The sequence below is a fragment of the Elaeis guineensis genome, chromosome 4 (assembly GCF_000442705.2).
Source record: "Elaeis guineensis isolate ETL-2024a chromosome 4, EG11, whole genome shotgun sequence".
Lineage (NCBI taxonomy): Eukaryota > Viridiplantae > Streptophyta > Magnoliopsida > Arecales > Arecaceae > Elaeis > Elaeis guineensis.
The window spans coordinates 21039513-21057279 of record NC_025996.2 but is presented as its reverse complement, the minus strand read 5'-3'; the positions used below and the strand labels follow the sequence as shown (position 1 = coordinate 21057279).

At 37.8% G+C, this 17767-nt stretch overlaps 1 protein-coding gene across 1 annotated transcript; it reads left to right on the top strand.

The window, feature by feature from the left end:
• The first annotated feature begins 11862 nt into the window (after positions 1-11862).
• LOC105043443 (dof zinc finger protein 2-like) lies at positions 11863-14299 on the top strand. The gene is given in 3 exon segments (XM_010920988.4): positions 11863-12055; positions 12763-13069; positions 13072-14299. Coding segments are annotated over 3 exon segments (963 nt in total). The 5' UTR covers positions 11863-12031; the 3' UTR covers positions 13704-14299.
• The last annotated feature ends 3468 nt before the right edge of the window (positions 14300-17767 follow it).

Sequence of the window (17767 nt, the reverse complement as noted above, 5' to 3'; positions counted from 1 at the left end):
TTTGAAAATATTAAAATACATTGACATGCAAAATATATAAAAAAATGAATATGTGCATTTATTCATGTTATTTTGAGGTGCAATTTAGTTGGATTGGATTTGTGTTTAGATTGACCTACATCTGATCTAAGTTGGCTCATGTCTGCAAATTAAGAGCCGGTCACTCACCGTCCGAGATTGTGTGTGGATCAAAAGTTTGTCAGCTACATCCAACCTTGTGAATAATTCTTTTCCAAGTTCAAATAAGATACATGCCCATCATGCATGCTCGGTCAAAGTCTGGGTCATAATTTGAAAGCTACACATAACGTCCCAATTTAGTCCACTGGTACCAGCCAAGTCCATAGTGCGTCAAATGGGGACCAGATCTTGGTTAGGTCAACTCTCAGAAGGGATTGCAATCCACGGGGTTTTAATTTCCCTTTTTTATTTAGAAAAAAAAAAAAAATTCTCCAAGCTTCGTCTCTCCATCCAGGCTTAAGTTTGGCATATAGCATATAGCACTCAATCTTTAATCTGCTGAGCTTTGGACATGCGTATCGGACGCTGAGTTCAACTTGTCTACACCCACAAAAAAAGTGATGTTTTGTGGTGGCTGTTTATAGTGGCATAGACTGTTGACCTAGAGACGAGACACTTGGTGGTTGGTTCGTTTCACTTTTTATTATACAAGTTTTATGTTGCACGTTGTTGGGCCCAGGTTTGGTGATTGGAAGACAGTTTTCATGTGCACCGAGGGAAGACAAAACTAAATTGCGTGTGCATGGGTGTTGAGAGTCTTGGAACTTCTTTTTGTTTGATCGTGAGGAATGGATTTTTCTCTGGACTCTCCCCACATCATTTCATCAAGAACTCCAGGTTAGGTAGTCCAGGATAGCTTCATCTCAAACCTTCAAACAAATATTCCTCGAAATCTAGTATTGGCTTGTCCAGCTGGAGTGCCACCGTCATCATCAGGCATTACATTCAACCTAGGTCCCTAAGTGCGAACATGCATGTTCTTTTATTAAATGAAAATTTGGATGAGTCCTTCAATGTATCCATACAAAGTCACGGATATATATTAGGGGTGAAAGTGGATAGGTTATCTGTTCGAATCCATTTTCATATCCGAATTTATCCAGATATAGATTGAAATTTGAATATCCGACTAATATCCATATCCATATTTATAGTCATCAAAGAAAAATGGATGTAAAATATAGATATGAATAGTCAACTGTCCGATCTATATCAAAATATTCGATTTTACTTGTAATTTTATTTAATTTTAGATGATATCCATTAATTTTTAAGAAAAATATATAATCATATTGATATATTATTGACTTGATTTATTATCTACTTAGTGATATGTTTGATTCAGTGGTCATAAAATTTTTATATCCGTATTTGTGTCTATATTTTTAATATTCGATTTATATTCATATCCATTTAAAACGAATATGGTTATGAATTTTTATATTCAATTAATATATGTATCAATATTTATATTCATTGGATAAAATAAATATTGATATGGATACACTGATATCCTATCTATTTCAACTCTAATATATATTGAAGACATTGGGTATAATCATGGTTATTAATTTTCATATTTTGAAAAATTAGAAGTTCAAAAGGGATAATATAGTAAGATCATATTTTATATATACATATATATATATATATATATATATATATATATATATATATATATATATTATATATATATTTCAAGAAGGTGTTTAAAGAAAAATTAAAATAAAATGATATAGAAAATATATAAAATGAAACTAGCAACAAAATAGAACAAGCTCTTGTAAAAGCTGAGAAATTGTGCATTTAGAATTCAATTGAAGCTATAGGTAGGACTTTTTCCATAAAGTCTCTCACCAAAGTTAAATCGGATATTGGAGAGCCAATTAGAAGGAGAGCAACATATCATAAAAATCTAACAAATATAAAATTAATTTATATATACATAAAATATATAAATCATGACTTTTTGAAAAATATCAATCATAGCAAAAGAGTATGAAATTCTAGATATGCATATAATTCCAGGACACATTTAAACACACTAATTTAATTGGCACCCACAAACCTAGCCACAACCCAATAAGGACATCATTGTCACTTCAACTCACATATGGATCCATTTTATCAAAATAATTTTTTTTTAAAAAAAATAAATACAAATCCACTCCACATTGCGATGGCTGTATTTTGATTTGAAACGAAAAAATTTAAAAAAAATAATCTCTTACCTACCACCGGCACCATATTGTGGTCATCAGTGTAGTATGTTTCTCAAAAACCTCTAACAGAATGTTGAAAAAATTCAAATTAAAATGGATGTACTAAAAAAAAATTATATAATCATTACAAAAATTTTAAATTTAATTTTTTTCATAAATTTAAATAAATAAAAATATGGAAAATATAAATATGAATCGAAATTTAGATTAATTTTTATTTTATATTATTTTTCTCATTCTAGTTAAAAAATTATTGGTTAAAACTATCCTACCACATATTTCTCAAGTCATCAATAAAAAAAATCATTACATCTAAAAAAAAAAATGTATTGCTGGTTAAGTTTAATTAAAAATTTTGAATGAAAAAAAAATATTATTAATGATAATTAATAGATAATTTTTATTATTTTAAATTAAAAAATATATATTTAAATAATATAATAATTTTTTATTAGATGGTTAACCAATAATTTGTCAAAATGGAGGACCGACGGAAGTGATTGGACAGTCCTTTTATTTTGTTTGGTAAAGTATTGTACAATCCCATTTTGTCGACAGCTGCAGCAATGCGAGGGGAGTTGGCTTCATACTCATTTGCCACAACGAAAGGAAGTATCACATCACCTCTCACCTCCCACACCGACACTATTTCCGATGGTAGTGTCATGGTCATTGGAAAGCCGTCTAAAACAGGCGTTTCTCCAAAGTTCTCAAATTGAAAGCTGGTCAACAGGATATATATTTAAACAAAGTCTCCATCTCCCCCCTCTTTTCTCCACAGCCGCATGAGGGGCACCAATTTCTTGCCCGTATGTGACTCGAGGTTCGAAGTCTTTAGAATTGGAGGCCTTGTTAACCACAAGATTTTTTCTAACCAAATCCACTGAAGAGATTGTGTGCTTCCAAATGGATCGTCAGAGCATCGCCATCAAATTGAATCAGCTGTCGGACCAATGTTGGTGGCCATCGATATTTAGTGGTTTGGCCCCACCATTTGGCATCATCATGGCCTCCATTCGTTGTCCCGTTCCAAGTCTCACCCAACAGCTTAGAAAATTGATAGATAATTGGTACTGCAACCAAAATTGTCCTCAAATTGTGATAGTTCAATTAATATTATAATGTTGTTGATGCAATCAATTATAATGAGTAAACTATTGGATCAATGTCAAGTCCTCAATGAACAAACTAAAAGAAAAACCCAAGTCTCATTCTATATTCAGTTGAGGAAGACATGGACATTCTCTGCTTGGACATTAGGTATACATTTCTAACATGGAAGGGTAATGATTCGTTTCGTTCACTTCTTTTGTTTGGGTTGGAGGCATATAACTACGTAAAACAGGTCGAGCTAAGAAGCATCAACATAAGACACCTCGCAAAAATCCATAGGGAAGTTCACAGTCCGTAGCCTAGTAGAGCCCCTTGGATGTTATCACAATCTAATTATTTGACCTTAAGAGCCATTTGGATATACTGCATTTTTTTAAGCAAAGAGAGGAAAAATCCAGCACATATTCCATCGAGAAGAGGTAAGAGAGGGTGAAAGAAAACCGTAAAGAAGAATGAGATACTTGATCGGAAATAAGTCTTGGACCCAGGACCAACTCAATTTTATGTCATGAAGTGTTTCTTAAATGGTTGCCGGCCTCTGTTAGCGTGCCATTTTTCTTTCTTTGATTTATACTGGTGTTCATACTATACAAAATGACAATTCTAATGGTATTAAGTTGCAGATGGCTGAGTGATGACAAGGATGCCATCCAACGAGACACCATCATCACATTATTTTTAGTGGGAGGCATGGACTTTTGAAGTTTTACCTCTCTATTGTGTTGGATGACACAAAATCTCTTAGATGAGACATTTCTTTTAATTGACATCCACTTCCTTCATAGAAACCTAGCTAGTTTGACTTGAGATAAGGTAGCAAGTTAGTAATTTAGCGTTACCATGCAAAATAAATCAATGTCAGATATCGAGCACAAATTGATGGTAATTAAGTTTCAAACTCATTTACTGTAGTGTCAGACAATCATAGGACTTGCATGTAGATGCTTCCTAGACTTTAGATGCCTACAGTGTACCTTATATTATGTGTGCGATCATGTATCCTTTTGATGAGCAATTCATTTGACAATTGAACTGTATCATTTAATCTTATCTGCTCATCTTCTTAATCCTTAACGTTGTGCAAAAATGACTAGACCTAGAGATAGCATAACAGACAAGGAGAGAGAAGGATAAAGAGATTTATGTTGTTCAATCTATGGCCTACATCCAATGGTAAAGATGATCAAGAAAGCTTCATTAATGGTGGAGATGCCTCCAAAAAAAAGAAAAAAAAAAAGGCGGGGGCTCCAATGCGACACATCTGAATAGACTAGTCAAGATGCAACATCAAGCATAGCACATATTAGGCCTCATCTTGGATCCTCCATGCATGAAGGATTCGACCAACAATATAAGCCTCCAACCCCTATTATAGGCTTCAATCTCCAAACCAAGGGCTCAAATGAAGAGGTTCTTTTAGTAGGCTAAATACAAGACACTATAATACTTTTAACTGTATCTAACTCAACAACAAGTAAGAAATACTTATTCAAAAAATAAAAATATAAAAAGAAAATATATTGTTATATCAATTAACACTACAAGAAATTTGACTTTTAACGACGAAATTTTAGCGATGAAATTTATTTCATTGCAAATAATTAAACTTTTACAACGAAATTTAAATTTCGTCCTCAAAAATCAGGTATTTGCGATGAAAAAAATTGCATTGTAAAAAGTTATATCTTTTGCAATGAAATTTATATTTTTGTTGCTAGAAGTTGATTTTTAGCGACGAATCCTTTTTTTTGCTGCAAAAAATAATTTTTTTTGCAATGAAATATTTTTTTTCATAGTAAAAAAATATTTTTTTGCGATAAAAAAAAATTTGTCGCAAAAAAATTATATTTTTTACGACGAAATTGATATTTCGTTGTAAAAAATAAAGGCTTTTGCGATCAATTTTATTTATATTTAGCGACGAAACTATTGCGTCGCTAAATTTTATTTTGTTGAAAAAATTTGAATATTTTACGACGAAAATTTAAATTTCGTTGCTAAAAATTGATCTTTAGCGATGAAATTTTTTTAATCGCAAAAAAATATTTTTTTTGACGACGAAAAAATTTTTCGTTGCTAAATTTTTCTTTTTTGCGATGAAAATAATTACGTCGCAAAAAATTTAATTTTATGCGATGAAATATTTGTTTCGTTGCGAAAAACTTGATTCTACGATCATTTTTTATATTTGCGACGAAATTAAATTTTCGTTGCAAAAAATTAATCATTTGCGACGAAAAAATTTTTGTTGCAAAAAATATATTTTTTTACGATAAAATATTTATTTTTAGCAACAAATGTATTTCGTCGCTACATATTTTTTAATTAAAAAAAATGCTTTGAAATAGGGTCCTAATTGAAAAAAAACCTGTTGATCTCCCCACGCCGCCGCGGTCGTCAAAATTTTCTCCCTCCCCGATCTCCGGCGACAGTCCTCCCTCCCCGATCGCCGGTCGTCCTTCCCGATAAGTTCTCTCCCTCCCCGCCACCATCCTCTCTCTCTCCCTCCCGGCCACCATCCTCTCTCTCTCTCCCTCCCCACCGCCGTCGAGCCCTCCCTCCCCACCACCATCATCGCTCGAGCCCGCCCCCCGTCGCTGATCGAGCCCACCTCCCAGCGCACCATCTCCCTCCCGCCTCGCCACCCTCTCCTCCGCCACCGTCTCCCTCTCGATCTTCACTGTGTCACCACCGGTCGAGTCCTCCCTTCCCGCCACCGTCGTCGGTCGAGGCCTCCCTCCCCCACCGTTTCCCTCCTCGCCTGTCCTCTCCCTCCTCGCCTCCATCGTTTTCCTCTCCCTCCGCTTCCTCTCCGACTCCAACCTCCTCCTCCTCCCCTCCCAAACCCTGTCCCTCGAATCCTCCCTCTTCTCTGCCTCCTTCCCTCCGATTCCCTCCAATCCCTCGAAACCCTAACCCTAGAGCCCTCTCCTTCATCTTCTTCCTCCTCTTCTGCCCCTCTTCCGCCTCGCCCACGCTGCCCCCTTCCGCGGCGTCGCCCGCCGCTTCGGCCTCCCATCCCCCGTCGCTGCCTGCCGCTTCGGCCTCCCGTCCCTCGCCGCCGCAGCCGCCGCTGGTCGACCCCTCCCTCCCCTGTCTCCTTCCCTCATTTTCTTTTTCAGTCTCTTACCTGAGAAAGAGTTGAAGGTCGATCCCTTACCTGGCTTGTCTGGTTTCGTAGGGCCGCCGCGCCGCCCGCCGTCGGGCCGCCACGGCCATCGCCGGTTGCCGTCACTGTCACCATCACTGTTCACGGAAGAATTGAAGGTGAGAACCATTTTTTTTAATTTATATATTTTTTTAATTTTTTTTTCTTAATAAATTTTAGCCATTAGAAGTAATTATTTATTATTTTAGTAATTAGATATAATGTTAAATATAATTATTTGTTTGATATAATTAATTTTAATCATGATTTAAAAATATTTAAAAATAAAAATATTTTTAATAATAATATATTAATTGTAGCATAACAAATTTATAAGCCTTAGAATTTTTGTTCGAGGATAGCGTGCATAAACCAATATTTTTTTTTTATGAAAAAAATATTGGTGCTTTACACACTATTCTCGAATTATCCTCGTGGACAGTTTGGACACGTGAATGAATTTAATATTGTAACACATGTGCTTCTATATCGCAGAGTTTTGTCGGAGCTTGCTCAGCCGGAGGTTATGGTACCGCAGCATCATCCCCTTACAGGTACATCTCTATCAATTTATAAACCATATATATTTTTTTGTTATATGCATTTAGTGATACATGATATATGTTCATTTCATCAATTTTTACATGTAGGAACACAGCATCGACGTGCAGTGCATGGTCCTAGTAGGGGTCTTGTTTTGGAAAAATATGTGCATACACACAATGAAAAGCCGAAGGTACAGATATTTGAGATCATCCGGTTGGCACAGAGGCTAGTATCGTCGCAAATGAGATCAGTTTGTATATGTGGAATCATTTTCCATAGGCTGCTGAAAGTTTCAAGCATGTAGCTCCTCGATACCGTGATGCTCTAGTCTCTCACATCAAGGTAAGAATTAAATTTGGATGTCTTGCATATCATTACATGATCCATATTATTTTTGGTTATATAAATAAATTTTTTATTATATGAATAATTTCATGTATTTGCTTTTTGGTATGATGACTGTGTAGGATAATATTGACTTCGAGGATTGCACCGACGAAGAAGTGACGGCATGTATTCTCAAAATGGCTGCAAATAGATACAGAGATCGGCGATGTAGGCTTCATAAATACTGTAATGAGCTGCAGGCGAAGGAGATTGATCCTGTGACCCAACCATACAGAAATTGGGCTGGGTCTAGTGACGATTGACGGTGGTTATGTGAGCATTTTGGAAGTGAGGCATTTCAGGTATGTCTAGTGTTTCAAGTTATTTTAATTTTGTTATGTCCTTTATTGGTTATAATTGTATGTAAATTGCAGTGACGATCGGAGGCGAATAAGGTGAATAGGAGTAAGATTGATTCTATTCACACGCAAGGAAGTGCCTCTTTTGCACAGGGAATGAAGATGATGGTACGTAACTACATTTGCAATCATACTTTTAACTTCTTATTAAATATTTATATTATTTTAATATCTTTTTTTTTCTTTTTTTTGTTTGAACAGAGACTATCCGGAGTCGACGCCTATGCTAAATTCTCTCAAAACAAGAGTGGCGAGTTCGTGACCGAGGAGACGAGGCAGCGTCATGTAAGTATCATTACTCTACATTTTGAATACTTTTAAAGAGCTTGAAAAAAATTTATGATTTTATTTGGTTTATTGTGAAGGAAAAAATGTTAGAATTGAGAGAGCAGGCGACGAGGGAGGTGGGATCTGACGGTGATACTGGATCGCAGCAGGTTTGTTTGATGACAGATGATACGATTTTGGATACCGTCCTCGGGCGACAGCTAGGATCTGATCATAGCATGCGGTCCAAAAAATCACGCAGTTCGTCATCCGGCCGATCTGATGATGCATCGGTGCCAGAGGCAGTTAGGATATCCATGAGCATGATGCAAGATCAGATTAGTTACTGGATGAATCGTGGTCAGACGCTCGAGAGGATAGTAGCTGCGGTGGCGGGACGGCTCGGTATTGATGCTTCTGAGTTAGCACCTCTACAGTCACATGATGCCGCCTCTGCATCACCATCGCGATACATATCGGGTCAGGGATCGACGTCTGGAGAAGAGAACGAGGCCAACGAGTCAGATCATACCTAGTTTGTAGTTATTTTAAATTTAAAATGATGTATGGACTTATATTTTTGTATATGACAAAGATGGTTATGAAACTTTTTGATACTTGGAATTGGTCTTTTGAATTAGAATATTTTTATTGTCTTAATATACTGTTTATTTAAAATATATTTGATCAGAGAATTTGTATTTGAGCAGATTTTTTTTGAAAAAAAATAAAAATTTTATTTTTTATCCAAAATTTATTTTAGCGACGAAATATTAATTTCATCGCAAAAAAATTTGTGAACCCAAAAAAGTAAAATTTTTATTATACATCGCGATGAAATTTTTTATTTCGTTGCTATTTTTGCGACGAAAAAATAGTTTCATCGCAAAAAATTTTAACTTTTTTGCGACGAAATTTTTATTTCGTCGCAATTATAGCGACGAATTTTTTTGTTTCGTCGCCCTTATAGCGATGAAATTTTTATTTCATCGCAATTATAGCAACGAATATTTTTTTCGTCGCAATTATTGCAACAAAATTTTTGCGACAAATTTTATTTGCGACGAAATCCGTCGCTAAGTTTTACGATGAATTTCATTTTCGTCGCAAAAAATTACGACGAAAGAAAAATTTCATCGCAAAAAATAAGAGAATATTTTTTTTAATCACTATATTTAGCGACGAAATTATTTTTCGTTGTAATTTTAGCGATGAAAATTTAAGCTCTTGCGACAAAATATTTTCGTCGCTAATACAGCACATACTTCATCGTCTAGGTTTACTATTTTTTGCGACGAAATAAAATCGTTTCGTCGCTAAGATCTTTTGCTACGAGGTTTTCTCTACAAATTTTTAGCGACGATATATTTCGTCGCAAATATTTTTAATGATGAAAATATGATTTTTAGCGACGAAAAAATTTCATCGTAAAAAATTAAATTTCTTGTAGTGTAATTTTTATATGATTGTATCTACAACCATCGTTTTTGCTTATGCTTGTCCTGTTGTTCTCCTAGGTTGAACAAAATGCATGGTTTTGACAATATATTTCAACCTCTTAGGATGACTAAGATAATAAAAAGTTCAAAGTAAATTTTATGACTTGATGAATTTTGAAAAACATAATGAATTACTTTTTTCATGCAGATAATCATTAAAGGCAATAGAGCAATTAAAGGACGAAGCCATATGCATACAATGGAAGCACTACAACTGCCATAATAAGTTTTGTCACGAGGGGTCCAACTTCAGTTCAATTCTAGCTCGTGCTCCTTCAAAATACATCCATATCACCAGGGACAAATACATTTATCAAAACATAATATGAGAATGCAAACAAAGGGAATCATGGTAAGAATTAGCATAGGATGGTATTTTTGGATTAAAGTCAAAGAGATCATAGTTTAGCTATAATTAGCTTAGTACTATCATGAATTTCAAATTGTTTAAGTAGGTTAATTACTTGCAAGAATTCAAGATAAAAAATGGAGATATAAATCAGAATAAACCTTCTTAAAACATCAAAGGAATTGTTTGTTTTTGTTTGTTTGAATTACCAATATTAAGTAGAGAAAAAATTGAAAAAATGAACGTGCCAATGCTCATTAGGCTAATATATATATATATATATATATAACTAGGTTAAAAGGGATTATTTCACATAAATGCCAAACTAACCATGACCTATTATGAAAATCCTCCAATCCATAACTTTTTAGTGAGGACCCTCACAGGTCCTTAAGTAAATTAAGGCTTACTGATTGATGTGACAACAAGTTATTCATTCTTGAAAGTTTGCTTGGAAGAGATATAGAGTTCAAACCCTAACGGTGGTGCATTACTATCATATTGTGCAAAAAATGTCTTACCTATATCACCATTGATTGGTGGGATCAACATGTATGGACGCTGTTGACTCATGGTTAGGTCAAGAATTGTCAAAGCCCTGATGTTGGTGTAGGTGGTCTAATTAATGGGTGATCTTTCCGTTCCATGATATTGATACATTCTTGTCCTAACAATTGACCTACAAACACACATAATTAACCTTTCCTAGTTGCTTTTGCAAATTGATTGCTCAAAATTCCAGTTTGTCCCATGAGTCATTCATGTTACATGCGGACAAATCACCATTTTTGGGCCAAAATTTTACATGCACAAATTTCTGAATGCATATCATGAAACTCGAATCTCAAGGCTGCTCCATGAGGATGGTATGAAACAACTCAATTAAATCGTAGGAATCAGTCATTAATATTATTTATAATAATTATCCCTATCTCTATATCTCTATATAGACAATGCAAAAGCTGGGGTAGGACTCAATTCAAAGAGTCGAACTCTTTCCTTCCCAAAATATGCCCTTGTACGTCTGTTCATAATTAAAAAAAAGTGCATGATCTCTTTTGATCCCCATGTTTACACCCTTTTTGGCATGCAACTTCTCATATGCATTGCATGTACTAAATTCTAGTCGAACATAATTACAGTTGCTTTGTCTTCAAATTCTTTTATACTTATGTCAATGAAGCTGGTGAGTTCAATCCCATGACCCAACCATAACCTTTCTTTCCCTCTTAACAAATGACTGCAGAAATATATGAACCAGAAGAAATTGATATAGTATTAAATTCATCATCAATAATCTTCATGGATGAGATCGGGATTATATACGTAGTAAATAAATGCCACTTTTCTTAGATAAAATCCCATGCACCACGCTTGCTGATGGATATGGGTGTCAATTACAGGTACAGATATAGCTAAGCCACAGCCATCAAAGCCAAGCGGAGACACCGGCCACCTTTCAACGTCCAATTGGTATCACCGTCCTTGAATGGGAAAGGAACTTTGGCCAAGGACTCGCACAATATTATTCCGCCTTCCCTTCTCTTCCTTCCTTCCTTCCATTGAGTAATATAAATAGGAGGGGGAAGGGAGGCGTCCCCATCGGCGGCAACCCGATTTTTCGTCCGCGCACTAACCCCGGTGGGCCCCGTCCGCGTGGCCTCCTTTTAGGCTTTTGGACGGTGGGCCCCAGCCTTGGTCGCACGTGCCACGTCATCCCACACACGTGTGGGGCCCTGCCGCCCCGCAGTGTCAGTCTCCACGGAATGATGGCCGGGACCCAGACCATTTACACACCTGTCCTCCCTCTGTGGCCGACTCACAGCCTAAATGGGCACGGCCAAACAGGCAGCAATGGACAAACGCCCACCCACACAAGTAGAAATATAAGTATAAAATTTAGTATAATATTATTTTAGAATCTATCACCACATCTCTCTCTCTATCTCAGATATGAAAGGCAACAGCGCATCGCAATTCCACTCGGGCCAGCCGAAGACATTCCTTCCGTGAGAAAAGCTCCCTGGTCTTCTTCTCCTTCTTCTGAGAGGAGGAGTTTGGAATTGTTTCTTCTTTGGATCACAGAAGGCCATCAGCCAAATCCCACAAGGAAATCTCGCATGGATGCTGCCCAGTGGCATCAGGTAAGAAGCCCGAAAACAAGATCTAGCAGCTTGATCGAGTCCTGATCTAGTATTCTTCTTTGTTTGTTTCTCTTGTTCTTGGTTGTGTTGGGTGGTGCATATTTGGGAGATGGTCTGTTTTTTGTTTTGATTTTATTGGGGTTTTGTGTGTTGATGAAATTGATGTAGATTTTTTCTTTTTTTTGGTTTGGTTGGCATGGGGGAAGGGATTGGGGTTGGCTGTTGCCCCTTTAAAGATCTCTTGAGGAAGCTACTGCATCATCTTCTCTTTCTCACCCTTTACTTTCTCCTTTGGCTTTAAGCCTTTTAATCCTGTCTCCCCCCCTCCTTTAATCCTTGAAAGCAGCACACCACTTTCTTTTCCCCACCTTTCCTTTCTTCCTTTATCTCTCTCCTTTTTTATCTTGTGCAATAAAGCAGTGGCATGAAAAGGGTTGCTTTGTTCTTATGATGTACAAAGCGCATGTATATATGTGATTTCTCTTTCGTCTTTCGTTTGCTACCTGTCTCCCATCTCTCCTCCTTTATTATCTTTTGATTCTTTCTCCTAGGCTTTTCTTTTGTTTTTGTTTGTTCTCCAAGATCTTTTCTGCATAGTTGCTAGCTAGCTGTTATCTATCTATCTCTCTATATATAGGTATGCTTCTTTGCCTGATATATACTCTCTCTCCTCTTTGTCCCCATGGGGTTGTGGTGGTGCCCAATAGGAGTTAGGGCTGGTGAAGCCCATGGAGGAGCTGGTGTCCTCGGCCACCACCAGCACCGCCTGCAGCAACACCACCAGGCCTCAGATGATGGAGAGGAGGGCCAGGCCCCAGAAGGAGCAAGCCCTCAACTGCCCCAGGTGCAACTCCACCAACACCAAGTTCTGCTACTACAACAACTACAGCCTCACCCAGCCCCGGTACTTCTGCAAGACCTGCAGGAGGTACTGGACCGAGGGTGGGTCCCTAAGGAATGTCCCGGTGGGCGGTGGCTCTAGAAAGAACAAGAGGTCCTCCTCCTCCTCCTCCACCACCTCCACACCACCTCCGCCACCTCCTCCACAGTCACAGCTACAGCATCCGCAGTCTCCACCTCCAGGAAGCTGCCACCTGAGCTCACCGCAACCCCCATCTCTCTCTCCACCTCCTCTCAGAACCCAAAGTTCCATGAGGGCCAAGACCTCAACTTGGCCTTCCCCCATCACAGCCTGCCCGAGTTCAATGACTTCCCCCACTTGGAGAGCAGCACCAACAACAAAACCAGCAGCAGCGGTAATAGTGGCAACAATCCATGCACTGCTGTTGGAGCTCTTTCTGCCATGGAGCTGCTGAGGAGTGGGATGGGCGCAAGGGGGCTGGGGCCCTTCATGCCGATGCCGATGCCCGAGTACCCCGCTGGTTTTGGAGTTGGACTGCAGGAATTCAGGCCACCCACCCTTGGATTCCCCTTGGATGGTGTTGGAGGAGGGGGAGGAGGCAGTGGTGGTGGTGGTGGGGTGTTGCAAGGGGTGCAGGAGAGTACTGGTGGGAGGCTGCTGTTCCCTTTCGAGAACTTGAAGCCGGTCCTTTCGACCACTGCCGCCGAGTTTGAGCAAAATGGAGGCCAAGGCGGGGATCAACCTGGGTTTTGGAATGGTATGATGGGTGGAGGAGGTTCCTGGTAGAATTAAAAAGATAGAGAGAGGTAAGAAGAAGGCTGCTAGGAGTCTGAGAAGAGCGAAGAAGAGTTTGTGTTTATTTATCCATTTTGTTTTTCTGATGATGGTGGTGGTGAATGGCTTTGTTTGGAGTTTGTTCAGCACTAACAGCAGACAGAGGATGCATGGAGTCCCTTCTCTTTTCCTTCATTTCTGTTGATCTCTTTTTCCCCTTTACTTTGCTTCTCTTTTAGTTTCTCCTATTCACGAATCACTGTGGACATGTGAAGCTTCTTTTTAGGTTGGCTTCAGAAGGTTGTGTTTACCAAGCGGACTTTGGCTGTGTGGTGATAGTGAAGAAAAGAGGCCTATAGTAACATGGGAGATGATATAACCCTTACAACTGATAGGGATTGCTGCACCATTTGCCTCGATGGTAAAGAGTAAAAGAGAGAAGGATGGACACGGCTCACCCGTGTTATATGTTTTGATGGGTTTGGAAAATAATGTGGTATTGTAGAGAACTGTGGAGTTTGAGAGATTGTATGGACTATGAAAAGGGGGGGGCAAAAAGAACTGTCTATTTGTTTATTTATATTATGAAACGAGAAGATTGAGTGTAATATTTATGTATTAGTGTCTCTTTTCTTGGCTCTGTGTCTGTCATTTTTCTCCACTTCTGTAGCAGGTCTGATATGTCATGTCTCATCATCCAACCAAGATTCTTCCAGCCATGAAAGCACAAAGAGCAGATCGATGAGAGGAGGGGGGATAAGTACTTAAGTAGGTATGACCACACTCACACTCTCTCAAAGACTTTCACCTCTCACATGGTATTAAATGTTGTATATGTTAGGCCATTTGGAGGTGGTAATGCAGGCACTTGTGCATTATTATAACATAAAAGGTACAGCCCCCTCTTCACCATCCTTGCCTTTATCCCCCCGTGTTCTCATAAGAGAAAACAAAACCATGTTGGATGTATAATGGCCTCTGATCGATGGAAATTCGAGACCAGTTCACCTGCCGCAACCTAAAGTTCCCACCTAATGATTCCTGCACCCACTCACACCATTTCCATGTATGATTACCCCTTCTCGTTCCCCCACCGCCCCTAGCTTTTCCCCTCCCAACACATTCATCCCTTTTTTGGAGGAGGTGGGGGACCCATAAACATTCCCCTAGGGATGAGGGCTGAAGAATGATTCCCCTGCTTTCTTGATGCAACCCCCATTAAATAACTCCATTGTCTATTATAATACTTTGTTGGGGATGGTGAAGCACCCTAGAATGTGGTATTACGACCTTGATATTATCTAAGAGTGTCCTGCACACCTCACCGCACCGATTTATGATCTCACTTGCATAGGCCTCCTCATCACACGTATTTTTTTGTGCCAAAAACCTCCTCTTTGTCCATTTATTGCTCTTCTTTCACATGCTCTTATTTGTTTGTTCTCATCTATGATTTTAGGTAAAAACGTTATTGCACCTATACCTCAGTTGCTGTGATAAATAGTAGCTACAGGATAGGTGATAACTGGGCTTTACCAACCTCATCATGGCATGCTTCACGGTAATTGGATGATAGCTTCAGCATACATTTGATGTTAGACAAAATCTTCCTCTAAATATACATCTTATCCACCCTGCAAGAAGTTCACTTTTCATCTATTTACTCTCCATTACTACCACCATTAATCCCAATTCCTCTCCTATAATGCTTTCGGATAAAATTAAGTTCTTATACATTCTCAAGTAGATTAAGATCTTATAATTTTTTATCCTAACTAAACATGATTTCTGTTGAGAATTATTGTTGATATGTTTCATTTATTTTCATAAAGATTGGCTTCCTGATGTTGGTATGAATATTAAATAGTATCTGTAACCGTGAGGTGTCAATTCACCCTTAAGCAACAACGAAGAGTGGTGCTCAATCTGTGTTTTTCTCAGGCGATTTTTTTTTTGGGAACTAAAACAATACTCGATTAGGTCGCTAGCATGCGAGATCGAGCAGATCTATCAATGATTTTGATCTAGTAGGACATAGGGTTCAGTCCTGCGTCAACCAAAAGATTTCATAAATTTTATAGCAGGATCGATGCAAATAACGTGAGGAAATACTCAAGCAGAAAAGAAAGTAATTACTTATAGGCAAGTGAAATAAACCAATGGTATTGATTTCACAAAGATATATATTTATGTGAAAGCCAAGAGACTCGTTAGATCACAGAATCAAGGTACAAGAGGGTTCACGGGAAGGTTCATTCCATGAAAACTCGTTGCAGAAACTCTGGGTTAAGTGTGTAGAGATGCGCTAGAAACGGCCTATTCTTGGCTTTGCTCATTGAGTGCATGGAACGAATCACACATGATTGTCTTAATGATTCCCATGTCGTAGACCAAAATTGTTATTTCGTTCTGGGAACCAATTCGCTGCTCACGGGCTAGTATTTAGTTGTCCATTCGCTAGTGCTACTTGTCGATCGATCAAATAACTAGACCAGACAAACACAGTCAGGTCGACCTATGATAGCCCAAACTTCTGATTCATGACTCTAATAATAAAAGCTTATGTCCATTTTTGCCGTGTGGCCATCTGACTAAATGTTAGGTGGAACCAGCTGGGAATCCTTTTTCTGTGGTATGACTTGTTACATGAATGGACATTAAACTATAAACTTCTTTTCTTGCCAAATGCCAGGTTGCTTTCAGGTCATCTAGGATCCATGGCTAGTCTTTGTTTTGTACAAGTTTTTCTGGTTAAGAGTTCACGGAGAACTGACTTCATGTTGATGGCTGATAATCAGAATTAACTCATGAATCGGTTCAAGGAGCCTTCTAAGCTTTGAATCATACTCTTAATGTGATGCTAAAGAGCCGCATTGGTGATACCACCAATCAAGTTGTTTAAGTTAATGTTTATTTAAATCTACTAGTAATCAATGCTTTTACTTTGAAGACCTTTCATAAAACCCTACAGACCACAGAAGTCCTAGTTCTTGCAAATCCCTCCATGCGTAGTCTAGGCATAATAGAACATATACAGGTAAGTCCCCTTAAATCGGGTAGCAATCTGATAGCACTATTGAGAGTGGAAAATCTCATCCTTCATCTTTCTGATAATTGGATTTCAAGTGTACCCATAAGATGGTTTGTGAATGGAAAACAACGGAGAAAAAGCAAAAGAGATATTGTGCATCCTCTTGAATTCGTTAAATTGCACATACATGGATGTGTTTCTTTCCTGTTGTGCATCATGAAACTGTATCAAACTTAAGTTTCGCATTCTGAGGATATCAAACTTAATTAGGTCGACCAGCTCAACAACATAACTACTAGTATGGTTTGGATAATCAGTATTAATAGACCTTTGTGCCAAGAATTCCCTAAATCAATTCATTAATAAGCTTTAGTAAATAGGAATGAAGAGTAAGGTGGGGTATCCATCATGAGATAAATCTTGATAAATATGATAAATGATATAGTCAGAAAGAGAAGGAAGCAATTTCTTCAATCCACTTAACTTAAATCAAAAAAAGAATACAAAAAAATAGCTGAATTTGTGAAAATAAGTTATAGGCCTCCTTTTTTACATTAACTGAAATGAAAATGATTATAATCTCTCCTTTTTTATACCACTGAGGTGTTCTTTTACGAAATCCTGATTGGATTCCTCTTCCGGTTAGAATAGATTACAATCTTAATTTCTAAAGTAGTTATGACTAATAAAAATAATCACAAATTAAAAAGCTAAAATTCTATTGGAGACGGATTGTTTCATCAATTTTATCTTCAAACATTTTGCTTGATCTTCTCAGACTTTGAGTTATATCCAATCAAAACCTTACTTGAAAAGAAAATTTTTACTTTGACTGATCCATAACTTAGTTCAAATATCGTCATGGCATATGTTTGCTGCACATAACTGATCTCTTAGACGTTATATATCGCATCCTTGTATTGCTTATTGAGATCTTCATTAGGTGTTTAACATGCTGAATATGGATGTTAAATGAGAAAGCTCTAGCCAGAGTGGTCCACCATGGCTATGGTAATCCTCCTAAGATTACTTAGTGATAGAATCT